Source organism: Lepidochelys olivacea (genome assembly GCF_965140295.1).
Source record: "Lepidochelys olivacea isolate rLepOli2 genome assembly, chromosome: 17".
NCBI lineage: Eukaryota > Metazoa > Chordata > Testudines > Cheloniidae > Lepidochelys > Lepidochelys olivacea.
The window spans coordinates 12153325-12171722 of NC_140427.1; the positions used below are offsets into that span (position 1 = coordinate 12153325).

General features: G+C 40.6%; 2 protein-coding genes across 6 annotated transcripts in view; one reads left to right on the plus strand and one right to left on the minus strand.

The window, feature by feature from the left end:
- Positions 1 to 15409, minus strand: part of KIAA0753 — a 36889-nt gene extending 21480 nt beyond the window's left edge. The window contains exons 1-10 of one of the 5 annotated variants that reach the window (XM_084650781.1): positions 15321 to 15409; positions 13765 to 13913; positions 13513 to 13658; positions 12290 to 12887; positions 11357 to 11463; positions 11009 to 11071; positions 8934 to 9149; positions 6483 to 6693; positions 4865 to 5091; positions 2924 to 3093 (exon numbers count right to left, since the gene is read on the minus strand). In XM_084650781.1, coding sequence (XP_084506907.1) covers positions 2924 to 3093; positions 4865 to 5091; positions 6483 to 6693; positions 8934 to 9149; positions 11009 to 11071; positions 11357 to 11463; positions 12290 to 12887; positions 13513 to 13602 — 1682 coding nt within the window. In that variant the 5' untranslated portion in view covers positions 13603 to 13658; positions 13765 to 13913; positions 15321 to 15409. Of the gene's footprint in view, positions 1 to 2923; positions 3094 to 4864; positions 5092 to 6482; positions 6694 to 8933; positions 9150 to 11008; positions 11072 to 11356; positions 11464 to 12289; positions 12888 to 13512; positions 13662 to 13764; positions 13914 to 15320 lie in introns of all 5 variants that reach the window. The other 4 variants (XM_084650783.1, XM_084650779.1, XM_084650782.1 and 1 more) reach the window with 4 other exon arrangements.
- Positions 15410 to 15517: 108 nt separating this feature from the next.
- On the plus strand, positions 15518 to 18370 carry TXNDC17 (thioredoxin domain containing 17). The gene is made up of 4 exons (XM_084650785.1): positions 15518 to 15720; positions 16732 to 16813; positions 17443 to 17518; positions 18046 to 18370. Exons 1-4 carry the CDS (start codon positions 15579 to 15581, stop codon positions 18112 to 18114), a joined length of 369 nt encoding a protein of 122 aa, XP_084506911.1. The 5' UTR covers positions 15518 to 15578; the 3' UTR covers positions 18115 to 18370.
- The last annotated feature ends 28 nt before the right edge of the window (positions 18371 to 18398 follow it).

The window sequence follows — 18398 nt, forward strand, 5'->3', positions numbered from 1 at the left end:
CCTGCAATAACTTGCACACATTTCACTTTACTCACTTCAGGTTTCAGAGTAACAGCCGTGTTAGTCTGTATTCGCAAAAAGAAAAAGGAGTACTTGTGGCACCTTAGAGACTAACCAATTTATTTGAGCATAAGCTTTCGTGAGCTACTTACAGCTCACTTCATCGGATGCATACCGTGGAAACTGCAGCAGACTTTATATATACACAGAGAATATGAAACAATACCTCCTCCCACCCCACTGTCCTGCTGGTAATAGCTTATCTAAAGTGATCATCAGGTGGGCCATTTCCAGCACAAATCCAGTGAATCCCACTGAAGTGAAGGGTGTAGGCGTGCTCTCAAACTTAAGCATGCGTGAAAGTGTTTACAAGACCGGACTGGAGTTAAAAAAAATGGACATTAACATGAGAAGTCTGGTAACATTAACCTTGAATTTCCTCCCTTTTGTCAACATAGGGCCTGCAATGGGCTCCATGCAGAAGCAGAGTTACGCCCACATGGAACCCACTGCAGGATCAGGGTCCTAGTTACTTTAACGTGTTGGAGCTATCACTTGTTTACAAGAGTCTAGCTAACACTTTTTAAATAGTGGAGAAGGGAAATAAATTCAAAGAACCACATTTAAGTTGTGACAGAACTTGCCCTGCCATCTTCGGATCTACTTTTTCAAAAGTTTATCTCATTCATTTTGTTATCACATTCTGAATTAAACCTCAAATAAATTTATATCAATTAAAAATATAACGACTATTTAAAACATGCATTCAAAAAAAAATTCTATATCAAATCAATTATTCACGCATTTATTCCTGGATCCTGCAATGAATCAACAAACATTGCTTGTTAATCTGTAATGTGTAAGAACATGAGAATGGCCATATTGGGTCAGACCAATGGTCCATCCAGCCCAGTATCCTGTCTTCCAACAGGGGCCGGTGCCAGATGCTTCAGAGGGAATGAAAAGAACAGGGCCATTATCGAGTGATCCATTCCTTGTTGTCCAGTCCCTGCTCCTGGCAGTCACGGGTTGCTTCCTATCTTGTAATCAATTATTGATCCATGAGAGGACCTTCCCTCTTATCTCATGACTGCTTAGTCTGCTTAAGACTCTTTGGCGAGGAACCTTGTTAAAAGCTTTATGAAAGTCCAAGTATACTATATCCACTGGATCACTCTTGTCCACATGTTTCTTGACCCCCTTCATAAAATTCTAGTAGATTGGTGAAGCATGATTTCCCTTTACAAAAGCTGTTTTGGACTCTCCCCCGCCCCCCGCCCCTCCCAACACATTGTGTTCATCTATGTATCTGATAATTCTGTTCTTTACCCTAGTTTCAGTCAATCTGCCTGATACTGAAGTTAGATTTACCGACCTACAATTACAAGGATGGCCTTTGGACCTTTTTTTAAAAAAATGTCATTACATTAGCTATCCTCCAGTCTTCTGATAGAAAGGCTGATTTAAGTGATAGGTTACATACCACTGTTAGTAGTTCTACAATTTCGTATCTGAGTGCCTTCAGAACTCTTGGAAGAATATCATCTGGTCCTGGTGTCTTATTACTGTTTAATTAATCAATTTATTCCAAAATATCCTCTACCGACATCTCAATCTGGGACTGTTCCTTAGATCTGTCACCTAAAAAGAACGGCTCAGATCCTCTGCGGTGAAGACTAATACCAAGAACTCATTTAGCTTCTTCACAATGATCTTGTCTTGTGTGTTTCTTTAGCAGTTCAGTCTTTCAGTGGCCCCCTGACTGCTTGGCAGGCTTCCTGCTTCTGACGTACTTAAATTTTTACTCTTAGTTTGTGTGCCTTTGGCTAGTTGCTCTTCAAATTCTTTTTTGACTTTCCTAATTATATTTTTACATTTGACTTGGCAGTTTATGCTCCTTGCTATCTTCTTCACTAAGATTTGACTTCCAAATTGTAAAGAATGTCTTTTTGCCTCTAGCTGCCTCTTTTACTTTATTATTTAGCCGTGGGGGCATTTTTTTGGACCACTTACTGTTTTGTTTTATTTGGGATATACAATTAGTTTGAGCCTCTATTATGGTGTTTTTAAATAGTTTCCATGAAGCTTGCAGGCATTTCATCCATGACTGTTCTTTTTAATTCCCATTTAACTAGCTTCCTCATCTTTGTGTAGTTCCCCTTTTGAAGTTAAATGCTACTGTGGTAGGTTTCTTGGATATATCCCCCCACAAGGATGTTACATTTAAATTACATTATGGTCACTATTACTGAGCAGTCCAGTTATATTCACCTTGTGGACCAGATCCTGTACTCCATTTAGGATTAAATCCAGAATTGACTCTCCCCTTGGAGCAGCCAGTCCTGGAACCTACAAGAAGTAGCCATTAAATGGTGTCTAGAAATTATTTCCATGCCGTCCTGAGGTGACATGTACCCATTCCATATAGACATATCTGAAATACCCCATTATTACTGATTTTCTGTTTTTGTAGCCCCTCTATTTCACAATCACCATCCTGGTCAGGTAGTCGATAGTATATTCCTACTGCTATACTCTTGTTTGAGCATGGAATTTCCTATTCATAGAGATTCTATGGTACAGTTTGATTCATTTTAAGATTTTTTACTATATTTGACTTTATGCTTTCTTTCACATATAGTGCCATTCCCCCACCAGCACAACCTAATCTGTTATTCCTATATATTTAGTACCCTGCTATTTCCATGTCCCATTGATTAACATTGTTCCAGCAAGTTTCTGTGATGCCTATTATATCAATATCCTCATTCAATACCAGGCACTGAAATTCAGCCATTTTAGTATTTAGACTTCTAGTATCTGTATACAAACACTTATAAAATTTGTCAATATTTAGCTGTCATTACAATATAGTTGTGCATTACAAACATAAAAAGCCTGTCCCACTTGAATGTTAACGTACCGTTTAGGTGAAGCAGATGGGGATGTAGGATTTGGAGGTACCCAAGTTATTCTACTCTCCTTAACAAGTGGTTTGCTCTCTTTTAGCCTGAAAGCTACAGTGGTCTCTTGAAACCGGGCATGCTTTGCCTGAGGCTGCACAGGTCTTGATCTTGGAAGCTTACGGATTCCCTTTAAGACATGTTAACATTCAAAAGATGTTCAGAGTTTAAAAAATACATATTCCACACTGTGGATCAGAATTTCTTGTCTTAGGGTCAGGTCTAAGGGATTGATTCTGCAGAGCTAGAGCCAATGGTGGTTTTAATACTGACTTTAATGAGAGTATGACTGCACCCAAATAGAGCGTGGGGCCAATCCTGAATCCCTTACTCATGCAAACAATCCGATTGTTTCAGTGGCAGTATTGAGTAAGGGCTTTTTACATGAGTAAGAGCTTTTTACATTTGGGATATTTGTAGTACTGGGCCTGCTCATGAGCAGAGCTATTTAGAGATTTATTAGGACTTCTGCAGAAGGGAGTGGCACAACTGCTAAATTTATATTTACTAGTCTAAGAAACTAGACAATTGTTCTACAGCGGGTAAATTCTGAAAGCCTCTTTTCACTCACAGGTATGAACTATCCTGACATCTCATTGAAACACATGGACTGAGTCATGTTATGGATTATTAAAATACTTAACCTAGCTGTTCACAGGCCTCACTGATATTAATATTGCACAAACAAATATATATAATTACACCAAATCTCCTGATTTTCCAGGCTGAGGTGAGTGAGAAAAAAATCCATCCATAAATGCATCCAAAAATATCTATTTTCAATTTTTGGGCATTTCAGAAGATTTTTAAAGAAGGACATGCCAGTAACATGCAAAAAAAATGAATGAGTTTTCTTGCACCAAGGAGGCCATCTGCTGGTTGCAAATGGCATTTACTAAAACACAAGTGGTTATATAATTACAAATAATTATTTTAATAAATACATCATTAATGTCACGGGATGAAATATTTCAACTTTAAGTCCAAGATGAAAAACAGCATACCGTACAAACACTTACTTGCACACTAATTTTCTGCAGAATTGTTATATGTTATTTCCAGTTATGCAATTTATTTCCAACTGGTGGTAATGCTGCTTTTTTAGGGATATGTTTTTTTAAGTGATCACAAGAGCAGAACTAACCAAGAAGCAAGGAAATGCAGAACACTCAGACTCAGGGGTGGCCATTCAGGTCCCATGGAGTAATAAGGTCATTTTTTCAGTGTTTGGAGTGAGGGAGAGCATTTAGGACCTAATCCAATGGCCACAGAAATTAACAGAAAGCCTCCCAGTGACTCCAACCAGCTTCCCCATGAAACATACCAAGTGTTCTCCATTCCCCCTGAAATGAATGGAACTTTACAATAGTGTAGCTGAAAGCAGTTGACTTTAATTAGTTTCAATTGAATGTACCTGTCTCAAGGGCAATGTTAAAGCCCTTCCCTTTCCTCCATATCAACTACATTTATTAAGGATGCTAAAGGGACACCACTGACTGAAAAAAATACAACCATGCTTCTGTCTGAAAATGTGCTACCTACTACTATTGCCAACATGAAACAGAATTCTCGGTTTTCCCCAATGCATTTACTAAAAGCATTTGGTAATACTTTGTAGATAGTCAGTTTCACATTTCTGGCAGTCAGTTAGCTTTTTCGACATGCATTGTGGAAGAACCATGGAACAGAGGACAGAGAAAACTATTTTTAAAAACAGGAACATGTGGTTATAAAGAGAAAATCTGGCAGCGACACCAAGAGGCAGATATAGAGTCTGAAACCACTTTTAACTTAGTTTTTGAAAGTTACTTGGTTTCATGTTTATTTAACAGTGCCTTACATTAATTTAAAGCTCCCATAAGAGAAGAGGAAAGAGTACATTTTAAGTGTCATACTTGTACCTGTTTGGCAGGTAATAATACACCTTTCTTCTTCAAAGGTCCACTTTCAAGCACAGGGACTTTTTTCACAGCTCCAGCTCTCATCAATGCATCCTGACTTGTTTTTAAAACTGCATCTCTGTCTGAGGTGTGAGAGTCATGCTCTTGCTGGAATTCTTGATCTGATAGATCAGCATGACTGCTTAGCTTCTGTGCCAATGGAATATTTGCAACATGTTGATCTTCATCTACATAAATAGTTAAAAATAAACCTTAGATTGGAAGCTCTTTGGAGCAGGGACTATCTTTCTGTCCTGTGTTTGTACAGAGACTAGCACAATGGAGTCCCGGTCCATGACTGGGACTCCTAGGCACGACTGCACTACAAACAAACAACCACCACCATACTGGTAAACTCCAAACGTTTCCTTTGCCAAATAATACACAAGCTGAGTCTCTGCTCTGCTTCAGTAAGCAGTTATATGCTTGAAAGCAGTTTATATGTCTATATTCAAGGCCACCTGAGGACTAGAAAGAGACGACAACAAACACTACTAGCAGCAGGAGACATGAAATTCAGTAGATAAAGAGAGAGCATGTCCCTAGTTAAGTTCATGAAAAACAGGATCATCGCACAGATTATACTCTCAGTAAGAAAGGAAAGGAAGTTAGCATATGCTACTCTAAGAAACAACCCTTTGAGGAAGACACCACACATTATGATACTAATGTTATACTTTGGACTGCTTTCAGGATGTATCAAACTGTTTTAATGAAACCTCACAATATTAGAAAGAAAGTGTTATTAAGCCTGTATACAGAGAGGTTAAATGATTAGCCCAAGGTCACACAGCAAACCAGAGGCAAAGACAGAAATAAATCCCAGAACTTCAGATTGCCAGTCCTCTGTTCTACCCATAAGCCAATGCTTCTTCTCTATGCGTTGAAACTTGGAGGAAGGAAAAGGATAAAATTACTGTGCGAGGGGAAAACAGTTTAGAATTAAGAGATAGGTTTTTGTGCTTTTGAGAAAAAGGCAAAAAACCCAAGAACCTGCACAAAACTAAGGAAATTCTGAGCTAAAGCTTTGACACCACCTTTCATTCAATCCAACTGTGTACCGACATTGCTGCATCTGTGGTGCAGATTCCCCAACAGTGGGTAATCCTATATTCTACTAGAATGTATTTCATAATTAGCTATGTAGATAGTTAGATGTATTTTATATACATCATTACAATCAACTAGTAAAGAACCACCTCAGCTATATGCTGCAATATAGACTTTTGAGGGTCTCTTTAGATGAAAATGTAACTGTGCTCCAAAAGCAAAAAGTTAACAGCATGACGAAGACATGTTTAAAAGAAAGTTAAATAATGAGGTTTAAGTTGGTACATGAAGCTGGAGGACCCTCTTATGGCAACAAGTTGTCATTTCATGTGAAGCACTGAAGGAATTGTGTACCAAAGCTGCAGGGTTCTAGCAAGCACACGATGAGCAAGACAACACTCTTGTACCATGAATGGGCCATTCTGCACCTCAGACATAAAAAATGTATTATGACACGTCATTGCTGATCACTATGCTGCTTATACATTAACCAATGAAATCATTTTAATTAAGTATTCAGAACACATACCAGTCAGGAGTTTCCTAGCTACCGAAGGTTTTTTCTGTTCTTGTTCAAGTCGCACCTTTGAGATGGGTGGTTTCTTCTCTTTCTTTGAGGATGCAATCTGCTCTCTGGTTGGAAACATCTCACTGCTCACTGGAGATTTACCCTGAGATGCCGAGAGACATTTCTTCACTTTTCTGGGTGATCGTTTCTTCTCCAGCAGAGAATCCAAGTCCTGCCACAATTTTTTTTTTCATTTAAGTTAATCTCTCATTAAACTTGGTTTGTTAATGTTGGCAGACTGATGAGATCCAAAGCTCAAGGGTACTGATTTTTTTTTTAAATTATCACTCAAAAAGCTTTGTCATTATAATTAGTGTAACAATCGTACGTAAAAATGCCTGTATCATTTACATCGTATTTTTTATTGACTAAAGTAAGCTCTCAAAGAGCATTTAAATGTAATAAACATTTGAAGAATATAAACTAGTTTTCACAACAGATATTAGAGCTCCACTGTGAAAAGAAAAGTATTTTATCAGATTTTAAAAAGCAGACAAGTCCTAAAAACTGCTGTTATAAAATGTGCCCAGATACATAATCCTAGCACAACTACTCGATTTTTGATGGTCAGTACGTGGACACCAGTTCATATCACAAAAACAAACCATCACAAATGGCATTAACTGACACCTTTGTTGGCAAGTACTGAATGGGCCACGGAGACTGAATTACTGTTGCTACTACAGGTAGACCTTTAGGGCCATTTGGGAGAATAGTACAGGGGAAGCTTGTACTTCTGCTGCCATGTTATACCCATCTTGTTGCTAAAGAAGAGAGAACAAAGTCCCCTGGGAGGTCAAGCCAGCACCTTTCACTAACACTGAATTCATTATTTTATTGAAGTCTATTTTCAGACTGTGTCCAATCACCTTCAGAAGCTAGATCAACCAAGTGGGGTCTTCAAACCTGAGAAGGACTCTGAAAAGCTTCTGATAGGAGGTAAGCAAGAAAACTACCTGACCTAACAAGCAGCTCTGACCATTTTGGTGGGCATCATCAGTTCTTATTTCGAGCGTCCAGAAATCATTCCAAAATGTTCGAACGTTATAAAATCCTTCTTATCTGATCAATAAACAAGGTAGCCTCCAACAGGTTAAGTATCTGTGACATTTACAGACACATTACTGGTGTTCAGATACTACAGTGATGGAGCCGTACAAGTACTCAGATAAAGTAATAGATAAACAGTATATTCCTAGCTTACCATATCTCTTGCTTGCATAACTCATCTGTAATAAGCACTGAAATGGTAGTATCAATGAGACTTCTCTGGCCTCAAATCCAACATGGGCAAAAAACAAATATCCATGATTGTGAGGGGAATCACAGGATAAAACTTTTGTGCCTTATTCTTGGTTTTCTCAGAACCTACAATTCATGCTTCATAAAAGTCTTCTGTGCTGAAGCCACAGAGGGGCATTCCAGGATGAGGCTTGGCATCAGGAGACGTGGTTTTAACATGCATTCCCCATAACCAGGCCACTACACTTCTGGAATAGATTATTTTTGCCAGAACCAGACTTGAAATGTATGTCCTTGCTAAATGCATGTCCTGAAATTGGCCCTTCACACAGACAATTTGATATTCATCTAGAATCTACCTAACAAATAATCTCCCTATAGTTAAGTTGATTTAAAAATTGCTCTTAAAAAGTGGACTCATGGGCAACAGATTAAAAGCCTTCACCTTCCTTCCAGAGGGAAGGAAGAAAGACTTTCCAGCATGATGTCATAAGTAGCCCACTGTTTTTTCCCCTCCTGAAGCAACAACGACTATCACTGCTTTCTATAGGCAGTCTATAGCACTTTAAATAAAATTACAGCCATTGTAATCATTATAATACATTAAGGTGGTTAGATTTTTTGAAAATATCTTCTCACGGCTGCAGTGTCAGTCCAACACCTAAAATAAGCAACAACAACAAATAATCCACTTTTTTACGTGGCCCACAGAATCTTGATCAGTTTAAAAAAAAAAAATCACTTGAGGTTAAAGGTTACAACCGTAAGGCTGATTCTGAGAACTTCTGTATTGTATCAACTGGAATAAATAAGTATTTAAAAAATTTAGAGCTGCTCTTTTCCCACCGTACACACTCCTAGTGAACTTCTACTTGATATTCATATACATGGCAGAAATATCTCCAACCAAAGTGGTTATGAAACATAGTGCTGAAGTAAATTTTTCAGCTATATCTTTATCTTCAAACTAGGTTCTTATATTACCACCATTACAGCAGCATCTGAAAGCCATATAGCCACAAACCCTGGCAACTGCAACATGCACTTATTAAGCCATATTTTTACTGGTAATATTTTATCCCCCCGTGATATAGTTTGCACCCAGAACTTAAATATTTCATCCAGCCTCTTCTACATCAGCTTCGAAGAAAAATTAAGCACTTTCCACACCTCAATTTGTAGCAGAATGTCTATGATGATGTCAGGAACAGAAGAATCCATTTCTAATTTGGCAGAACAGAGAGATAGTTGTCGAATGAGATTGCCCAACTCCTTGTAATGAGCAGGAACCTGCTGCTCTGATTGATCAGTAAATTGTGTGGCAAACACCTGCAAGGCACGAATGGCTCCTCTGTGGGCAGCTGCCACTCTGGACATCGCTCGAGACTGTGGCACAAAGGAAAGACATGTGTGATTAAATATTCAGCACTTTTCAAGTGATGTTATTCAGAAAATCGTAGAAGAATTTCATTGATCATTTAAGTAACTATATTTTGCCCTCAGTTAATTGTGATGGAGACGTATCAATCCTTGTGATGAAATTTGGCAGCTGCTTAAGCAGTGCAGAAAAGATTAATAGATTCTAAGGCTAGAAGGGACCACTATGATCATCTAGTCTGACTTCCTGTATAACACACGCCATAGAACCTCTCCAAAATAATTCCTAAAACATATCAATTTTGATTTAAAAATTGTCAGTGACAGAGACTCCACCATTATCCTTGGTAAACTGTCCCAGTGGTTAATAACTCCCACCATTAAAAATTTATGTCTTATTTCCAGTCTGAATTTTCAACTTTCAGCCATTGAATTTCTCTGCTAGACTGAAGAGAGCATTATTAAATATTTGTTCCCCATGCATATCCTGATACACGGTAATCAGTCAGCCCTTAACCTTCTCTTTGTTAAATTAAATAGATTGTGCTCCTTGAGTCTATCACTGTAAAGGCATGTTTTCTAATCCTTTAATCATTCTTCTGGCTCTTCTCTGAACTCTCTTGAATTGTGGGCACCAAAACTGGACACAGTATTCCAGCAGCAGTCCCGCCAGGGCCAAATGTAGAAGTAAAATAACCTCTCTACTCCAACTCCAGGTTCCTCTGGCTATGCATCCTAGGATCACATTAGTTCTTTTGGCCACAATATCACACTGGGAGCTCATGTTCAGCGGATTATCCACTGACACACCCAAATCTTTTCCAGAATCACTGCTTCCCAGGATAAAGTTCCCCATCCTGTAAGTTTGGCCTATATTCTTTGTTCATAGATGTGTACATTTACATTTAGCTGTATTAAAATGCATATAGTTTGTTTGCTCCCAGTTTACCAAGCAATACAGATTGCTCTGAATCAGTGACCTGTCCTCATTATTATTAATTTTTTGTGTCATCTCCAAACTTTATCAGTGATTATTTTACATTTTCTTCTAGGTCACTGATAAAGATATTAATAGCATAGGGTCAGGAACTGATCCCTGCAGGACCCTACTGGAAACATCCATTCAAGAATGATTCCTGGTTTACAGTTACATTTTTAGAACTGTTAGCCAGTTTTTAATTCATTTAATGTCTACCATGTTAATTTTATTAGACAGACAAGATGGGTGAGGTAATATCTTTTATTGGACCAACTTCTGTTGGAGAGAGACACAAGCTTTCGAACTTACATCGAGTTCCAATAAAAGATATTAACTCACCCACCTTGTCTCTCTAATATCCTGGAACCAACATGGCTAAAACAATTCTGCATATCACTGTTAATTTTATATCATTTTAGTTTTTTAAATCTCAATGTCATGTGGCAACAAGTCAAATACCTTACAGAAGTCTAAGTATATTAGGTCAACACTATTACCTTTACAACCAAGCTTGTAATCTCAAAAAAAAAAAAAAAAAAAAAAAAAAATTATATATATTATATGAAAGTTAGTTTGACAGGACATATTTTCCAAAAATCCATGTTGACTTGCATTAATTACATCATCTGCCTTTAGTTTTTATTAATCAAAGTTATACAGTCAATATACCAAATACTATGCTAGCCTGAACTAAAGCAGCTGAGTTATAGATATAAATCCAAGACGGAGGGTTGATGGGAACATTTAAAGTCTCAGAATACTTCTCCAATAATGTTGTACTTAAGGAGCCTTTGTAATGGATACCTAGAAACTGAATTAACCAAAAGTTCATTCAAGATCCCAAAAACTTGTTTTCAGAAAGATTCAATCCAAGTTCAATACATCTTACCTTCTTTGTGTGTTTGATTTTATGAGGACTCAGCTTCTCCAAGTCTTCCTGAATTTCTTTTACCTGTTTTTTCAGAAAACAAAAATCAGTCAGAACCAGCTGTGTGTACGTATAGATTAAAGACAGGCCTGTGTTGTAAAGTCTAGGTTCAGATTCCAACTTTCCAATTAAGAGGTGTTTTGAGGGCATTTTGGTTCATCCTATTATAATGGTAGGGCTCAGCCATGGAATTCAGATCCAGATTAGAACTTACCTGAAGTTCAAAGGCTTTTGTTTCAGGCCAGTTCTATTGCATACAAAATACATCATATTTTATATACACCCTTTTAAAAAATGATCTGTTCCTACCTGTTGCTGGAGGACATACAGCATCCGAGCAGACCGTGCAGCTTGCTCCTGCCTCCTAATGCGAACTCGTCGCTCTTCATCAGGATCCAAAATTTCTTCACATCTCTCTAAAAAGTGTTATTTTTGCAAAATGCAGCGTTATAGGTCTTGACAACCCAGTTAATGTGAGGAAATCCTGATTTAAGCTAAATGCATGATTACCTAGCAAGGGAGCTTCCTTCATGCAGGACCAATTCACAGTGCACCTTTACCTTGGCAAGGCATTATCTTGAACTAATACAGAAACTATTTTATCTACACATTCTGTATCATTTTAGGATGTTTCTACATATTCTTATCCAATATTGATCAGGTAAATCTTGCCAGCTCCATTATGATCTCCCAAATCAAATCATAAAGTTGTGGCAGGAATGTACAGAAAGTTATAACTCTTTAAACCTCTTGCTAAATATTACAAACAAGTCAATATAGTGTCAAAACTAAAAAAAATTAACCACTCCACCTCTCATGTGTCTTCTAACAAGCAAGAGTTCTGACAGCCATTGGTCTCTTTCCTGTAACTGCCAACAATGGTTCTAGCTGTGATACTGTTTTTTGTAATCTGAAGATCTATCCAATAGGAACAGGACTAACAGCATCACCAATGCATTTCACACAAGCCATTAAAAGAGTTTACTATCAACATGGCTTGGATTTGAACCCATGTTATGAAGGTGAAAGGCTCCATACCACCTTACTAATACCCTGAATGGATCATCCATTTAATTTTGTCTTTAAAAAAAAAAAAAAAAAGCTTTAAAAAAAATATGCACGCGCACACACACACACACACAGGAACAAACACAAATTCAAGTCCAAGCCTAAAATTGGAGAGAAGAACAGAGAAACAAGATATAGTAATGCTACATAAAAAATAATTATTGTGTCTTTCACCTTTTTTAGCCATTTCTTCAATTTTCTGGATGCAACATCTCAGTTCTTTTTGCAGTCGTCTGACTTCCTGTGTACTTTTATCTTCAATTTTTTTCAGTCTTGGCTTGGGCCCTGGTCCTGGATCATGGGTGGGCGGAGAATCTGAAACAGGTGGCTTTAACTTGTCCTGATTTGGAGTATAGAGATACACTTTTGCACCGGAGTTGGTAATCTCCATTTTGGAGGGTTGACCAAGTTGCTGATGATATTTCAAGCATGTCCGAGACTTTGATGCACTCCTCTCTGCAGGATTTTCAGATACTACACTCTTACACTGCTCCGATGTCTGGGGGGACATTGATTTATTTTCAGCTTCTTTCACTTGTTCTTCCAGGTGTCTTCGTTTTACATCCCTTTTAGCTAACTGGATGGCCAGTTTTAGTTTCTCTTCAGATATGACTGAAAATGTGACAGAACTTCTTAAATTGGTGTCATCACCACTACCTAGATCTCTCTGACCATCAGGTGGCTTCAGCTTTTCTATTATAATTGGACGAGGGCTGGAGAATCTGACAGCCAAGTTCTCTGGAGCTGCAGGAACGTTCCTATTAAACTGGAGCTGTTCCACAGATTAAATAAAAAGTCCACATTATATAGCATATTGCACAAATGATGCACCTCGTACATAAAATAAGAAGGACAAATGTAATTCCCTTCACATTACAATTTATCGTATCACCACGCAGGTGATAGCTATTTTAGTCCTAAAGCATCCTTCCCACTCAAACAAAGGGCCAGATATTTAAAGGTTATTAGACACCTAAAGGTGCAGCTAAATGCCTAGTGAGGTTTTCAAAAGCATTTAGGTGGCCAGTTCCAACTGAAATAACAAGAAACCTTTAAAAATCTAGCCCAAAGAGCTTTGGCACAGGACCATGTCATAATAAATATTTAAAACATTATAAAAGCAAAATAATCACAGGCAGTACTTACAAGTGAGAAGGAAGGGGTGAAGACAGATATTTACATTTATACATTTTCATCTGCACATTTCAAAGCACTTTACAAAAGAAGAATAAATATCATGCCAATGGATGCTGGTGACACATGAAAGAAGGCAGGCAAACTTGACACTACAGCTGTGCACAGAACCAGCGTCAGGAAGTAGGTTAAGTTTATCATATTATAAAACAGGATGGCAAACCCAACCCTGAGAAGTCATCACTTCAGAAGTCAAATAATACCTGTGTCTGGAGAGTCCTCGCTTCATTCTTTTCTGCTTGGATATTGGATGCAAATGGATCATACAACGTGTCTGGTTTGCTTGGTCCCATCACATTGAATGGAATATAAGGATTCTAAAAATCCACAGTCATCTGTAAACTGGCCTCTGCTAAAATTATAACACGTAGACAAGATGTTTGGGTGTGGGGTTTTGTATTTAAAAATAAGACAAGGCCTAACAAATGTAATAGCTTAACAGGCAAAACACTCACTTGTGGAAGTAATTTTGAGAACATGCTCTTTGTAGTGGTACAGGCTGGAAGCAAAGTGGTGGATATATTCACATTTTCTGATGCACTAGATACAGCTTACATTCTTCTTTCACACACTGAAGCAGCTGGCTGTAAAGCAGCATTACAGACTGTGAAGGGAATGCTCACGTTACCAGCCATAAGGAGAATACAGGGTTAAGGAAGAACTTTTGCAGCTCTTATTACTAGCACAAGGAAACTGTGGTCTATTGAAAAGAGGTGGGTGGAAAAAAGAACCTTTGTTTTCTCAAACTTGCCCCAAATCATTAACCACAAGAGAGAAATGGCATAAAGTACAGAATATATTGTCATCAGAAGGAGGTAGACCAATGGAGAGCACACATCTGGATCTCTTACATTTCTTCAGTGGAAAGGGAAATAAAATAAAAATAATGGCTCAGGAAGCCCTGATATATAAACTCACCAGCAATTAATTTCAGCAAGAGCCGAGGGCTCCTGAGGGGCCCCTAAATTCAAACAATTTCAAGATCAGGTATAATGACTTTGCTGCTTTCTCTCCAGTTTAAATCACAGACTGCCTCACTCTGTTCCCCAGCTCCTCTGGACATTACTTCTTCTCTTTTTCTCCCAACCGTGCTGCCCACGGTTGGAGCAAGTGCCAGTTCCTCTGCAGCTCCTGCCAGGGTTACTGTGCTCACCTGAATCTTTATATTCCTCCATTTATCACGTGAAAACAAATATTCCTCTCTTGCCTGTAACAGTTAATTCCACTCTACCTCTACTACCATTTATAACCAAACTAAGTAAAGACAGAGACTTCTGAATCAACTTCAATTTCCCTCCTTCTCTATTTCAAAGCCCTGTACAATTCCACCCTGCTCCATTTCACAGCAATCCTGGGCTGGAGAGGTCATCTAGTCCAGCTCCTAAATTTCAACTCCTCCTAGTCCCCATTTCCTATTCGAGTGTCTCCTGATTATTCTCTGCCTCCTTCCACCCACTCCCAACGCGGGGCCCTTTCGCACCTTGGAGAGCCTCCCAACTAGGATATGCCAAGCCCCCCTCCCACTCACAACTCCGGAAGGCCCACAGGAGCTCGGAAGCGTCCCGCCTATAGGGCCCACACTTCAGCTGTGGAAGGCGCGGGACCCACTGGGGGCTGCAGGCCGCAGTCTCGGGGCGGCCGGGCGCGATCCTGGTAGTGGGGGAGCAGTCATGCGAAGGGGGTGAGAGCGCACGGCGCGTCGGGGGGGGGGGCGGCGCTGAGGGGCCGCGGGGGAGGGCGGGGGCGCGCTGAGGGGCCGGAGCCCTGCCCCAGAGCAAAGGCGAGGACATGGGGCCCTGGTGCTGTGGGAGGCAGGGGGGAAACAGAGTCCGGGGACCCGCGGCCCTGAAAGGAAAGCGGGGAGGGCGGGAGCGGACGTCCCGGGGCGTTGGCCAGCGAGGCCACCCAGGGGCTCCCCTTGCTCCCTGCCGCCCCGCTCCGAGCCCAGGCGCGGGATGGCCCGGGGCGCACCGGACCCCGGCTTCTCACAATGGGGCGGGGGGACACCCACCGCAGAGGGGGGCGGGGGACTTGGCGAAGCGCTGCGGTTCAAACCCGCCCCATGACAACAACCGCCGCCGCTACCGCGGGGGCTGCCGGGAATGGAGGCAAAGGTACGGGTGCCGGGGTGGCCAATCCTAGCCGCGCGTGTCCTTTCACGGCCGCCGTAGGCGGGGCCTGTCCCCTTCAAGCCCCGCCCGGGGAGCTGGCGCTTCGTGCGCGGGTGGGCTGCCGCGCCGGAAGCGGACGTTGGGGCTGCGGCGGGGCCATGGGCTGGGAGGAGAAGGCGGCGCGGGGCTATGGCGGGTTCGTGCAGGCGGCGCAGCAGAGCCGCGGCCGGCCCGTCTTCGCCTTGTTCTGCGGGGACAAGGATGCCCAGGGCAGGAGCTGGTGCCCGGACTGCGTCACTGGTGAGCCCGGAGGGGACCCCCCCCCCGCTTTCTAGGGCCTGGGCGGGGCTCCCGCTGTCCTGCCCCCTCCTCTACAGCGAGCCGGTGTAGAGGAGGGGGCGCCTGCTCCGCGCCCTCGCCCCGCACGGGTATCTGGCAGCTGTGTGGAATAACTCTGCCTGGGGGTGGCTGACCCTCTTTTTCTGTTTCTCACTCGATGTGGTCTCCTAAGGCGATCTGTAGTTGTTGCCTTGGGGGGGGGGTTCAAAACACTGCTTCTCTCTTTCTCTCCTGTGCCTGCCTCCGATCAGCGCCCCAACTCTGGTCCCCAGCCACCAGTTATTACTACCAGCAGTGTCACACACACCCTTGTCAAATCTTCGACTTGAATGGTGAATCTCTGCTGCTGACATTACATCATACCCGTGAATGGGAGTTTAGTTAGCAAACTTGCCCTGCAGCGTGAGCTACTTCAGCCGCCTACCTTGGCACTTGAACTGGCCAGATGCCAGTTTATGAGCGGTTAGTTGAGCCCTAATATACCAAGGCATTGCAACATAGTGACTTCCAGTAGGAGTCCTTAGCAGTAGAAAACCGACCTGGCTCGGTGGCAATTATGGACTCGTACATCCCCATGAATTCATGTACAGGTGATGTATGTATGTGTGGTAGTACTCACTAAGCTAAGTATGTTGCTGCTTGGAGGAGTTTATATTCCCAGGTCATACAGACAAGGAGACAAAGGCTTGGGGAAAACACTAGCCAATTTTATACCTCAGTCATCTCTGGTCACTGAGTGATTCTGCAGTAGCAGGACTTCAGAAGCAACTTAAATAGGTGCTGAGTGAGTCCAAGTAAGTTGTACCATACACAGGAGGCTGAGTAGAGGAAAGCATAGTGACTAGTGCATGAAGCAGACAAATGAGCAGGAATATCTGGAAGAATGAGCAGCAGAGATGACAGCATAAGATGCCACAACTGTAAAATATTAATACTGTTATGTAAACTTAACTAGAAAACTCTATTCTTTAGCTGAACCAGTTGTGCGGAGTGAATTAAATAGCCTGCCTGATGGATCTGTATTCATCTACTGCCAAGTAGGAGACCGAGCCTAGTAAGTGCTAAAAAAGTTACGTTTTAATGGCTTCTTGTGCTATTTATGTTGAAATAATTTTTTAGTTCTAATATATGTACATACTGTCCCATAAAACAAATCTTAAGTCATATGTTCAAATTGTTCTCAGTGAGCTGGTCCAGGCAGTGGGAAGCCATATCCATCTCAAATGTCTAGTCTCTTATGCTCTACCCTTATGCTCATCCAGAGGACTTATAAAAGCTTGTTACCTTTATGCCTAGGGTCATCCCTCATCACAGTAATGTAACAGTTGAACTGAACATTTAAGCCTCCTTATCTAAATGCAGCCATTTTGTGCTTGTTAAACAAAATACTTTAAATCCAAAGTTTGGACTTCAAGTGGTATTTAGAATGCAGAGAATTAGCCACCTGAAAGTTGCAGAATACCTCACTGCTAATGTTGCAGCAGTTAATACTGATTTGATCCAGAATTCCTTGCAATTTATATTTCTACTTATTTTGGTGGTAGCTGTATGCATTAAGAATACAAATCAGATTTCCCTTGGGCTTTCAATAGTACTGATTATGCATGAAATAGTAAAAGCTATCTTACCCTCCAAACAGAATGTAGAACTTTTGCATAAACATAACTAACTCTTTCAAAACAGCTGGAAAGACCCCAACAATGAGTTTAGAAAGAATCTGAAACTAACTGGAGTGCCAACGCTACTTAAATATGGAACAGTAAGTATTTTATTTGAATTTGTATACGCTAAAGTGAGATGGAAAAACAAGCTTGAGCCTGGCAGAGTGAACCAGGTGCCCTGCACTCCACTACTCTACTGAAGTATTCAGGAAAATTTATTCCTGACCTACAATAGCCTGGCAATTCCATTCTGGAAACTCTAAAGACACAAACCATTGGAGGCTGTGTGTTGAAAATGGAACCACCACAAAAGCATAGTATTTGGCATTCTTAACCTTTGTACTTTACGCTGTTTTACTACTATTTGGGAAAAGGTGAGCAAGAAAGCTGGGGGGGTGCGGGAGGGTAGAATAAATTAATCTTAACTGGACATCATAAATTTCTGCAGCAGTTTCAAACACCATTTTCACTTGTGTATGACATCTGGAAAAACCCTACAAATTAAAGAAAACTAGTTTATTAGTCTCTAGTTTATAGAGTTAAATACCATTATGCTGAGCAAGGAACTCTGTAAAAGACTTGACACTTTGAACTCTCTTCTTGAAACCACTTTTTTTTCTTTCAGCCTCAGAAATTGGTAGAAGAAGAATGTCTTAACAGAGAGCTTGTGCACATGTTGTTTACTGAAGATTAAGTTTTCTCTCTTCTTTAGTCAATCATTTAGCTAGAAAGTAGATACCCATATCTTCAAGCTGCTGGTCATTTTCATTTAAAGAAGCCATCATGTATTGCCTTATCTCCATTCAGACTTTTTAAACTGTCAAGTGCATTGGCTGAGTGGCCAAAATAAATGCCATGAAACTGTTGGTACAGAGCATGGGAAGGGATCTTGCAACACTAGAAAACAATAATTGACCCTTGTGCTGAATTAAACTCCTGCTTGCAACAAATTGTGTTTTAGCAATCTTTTCAACAGGC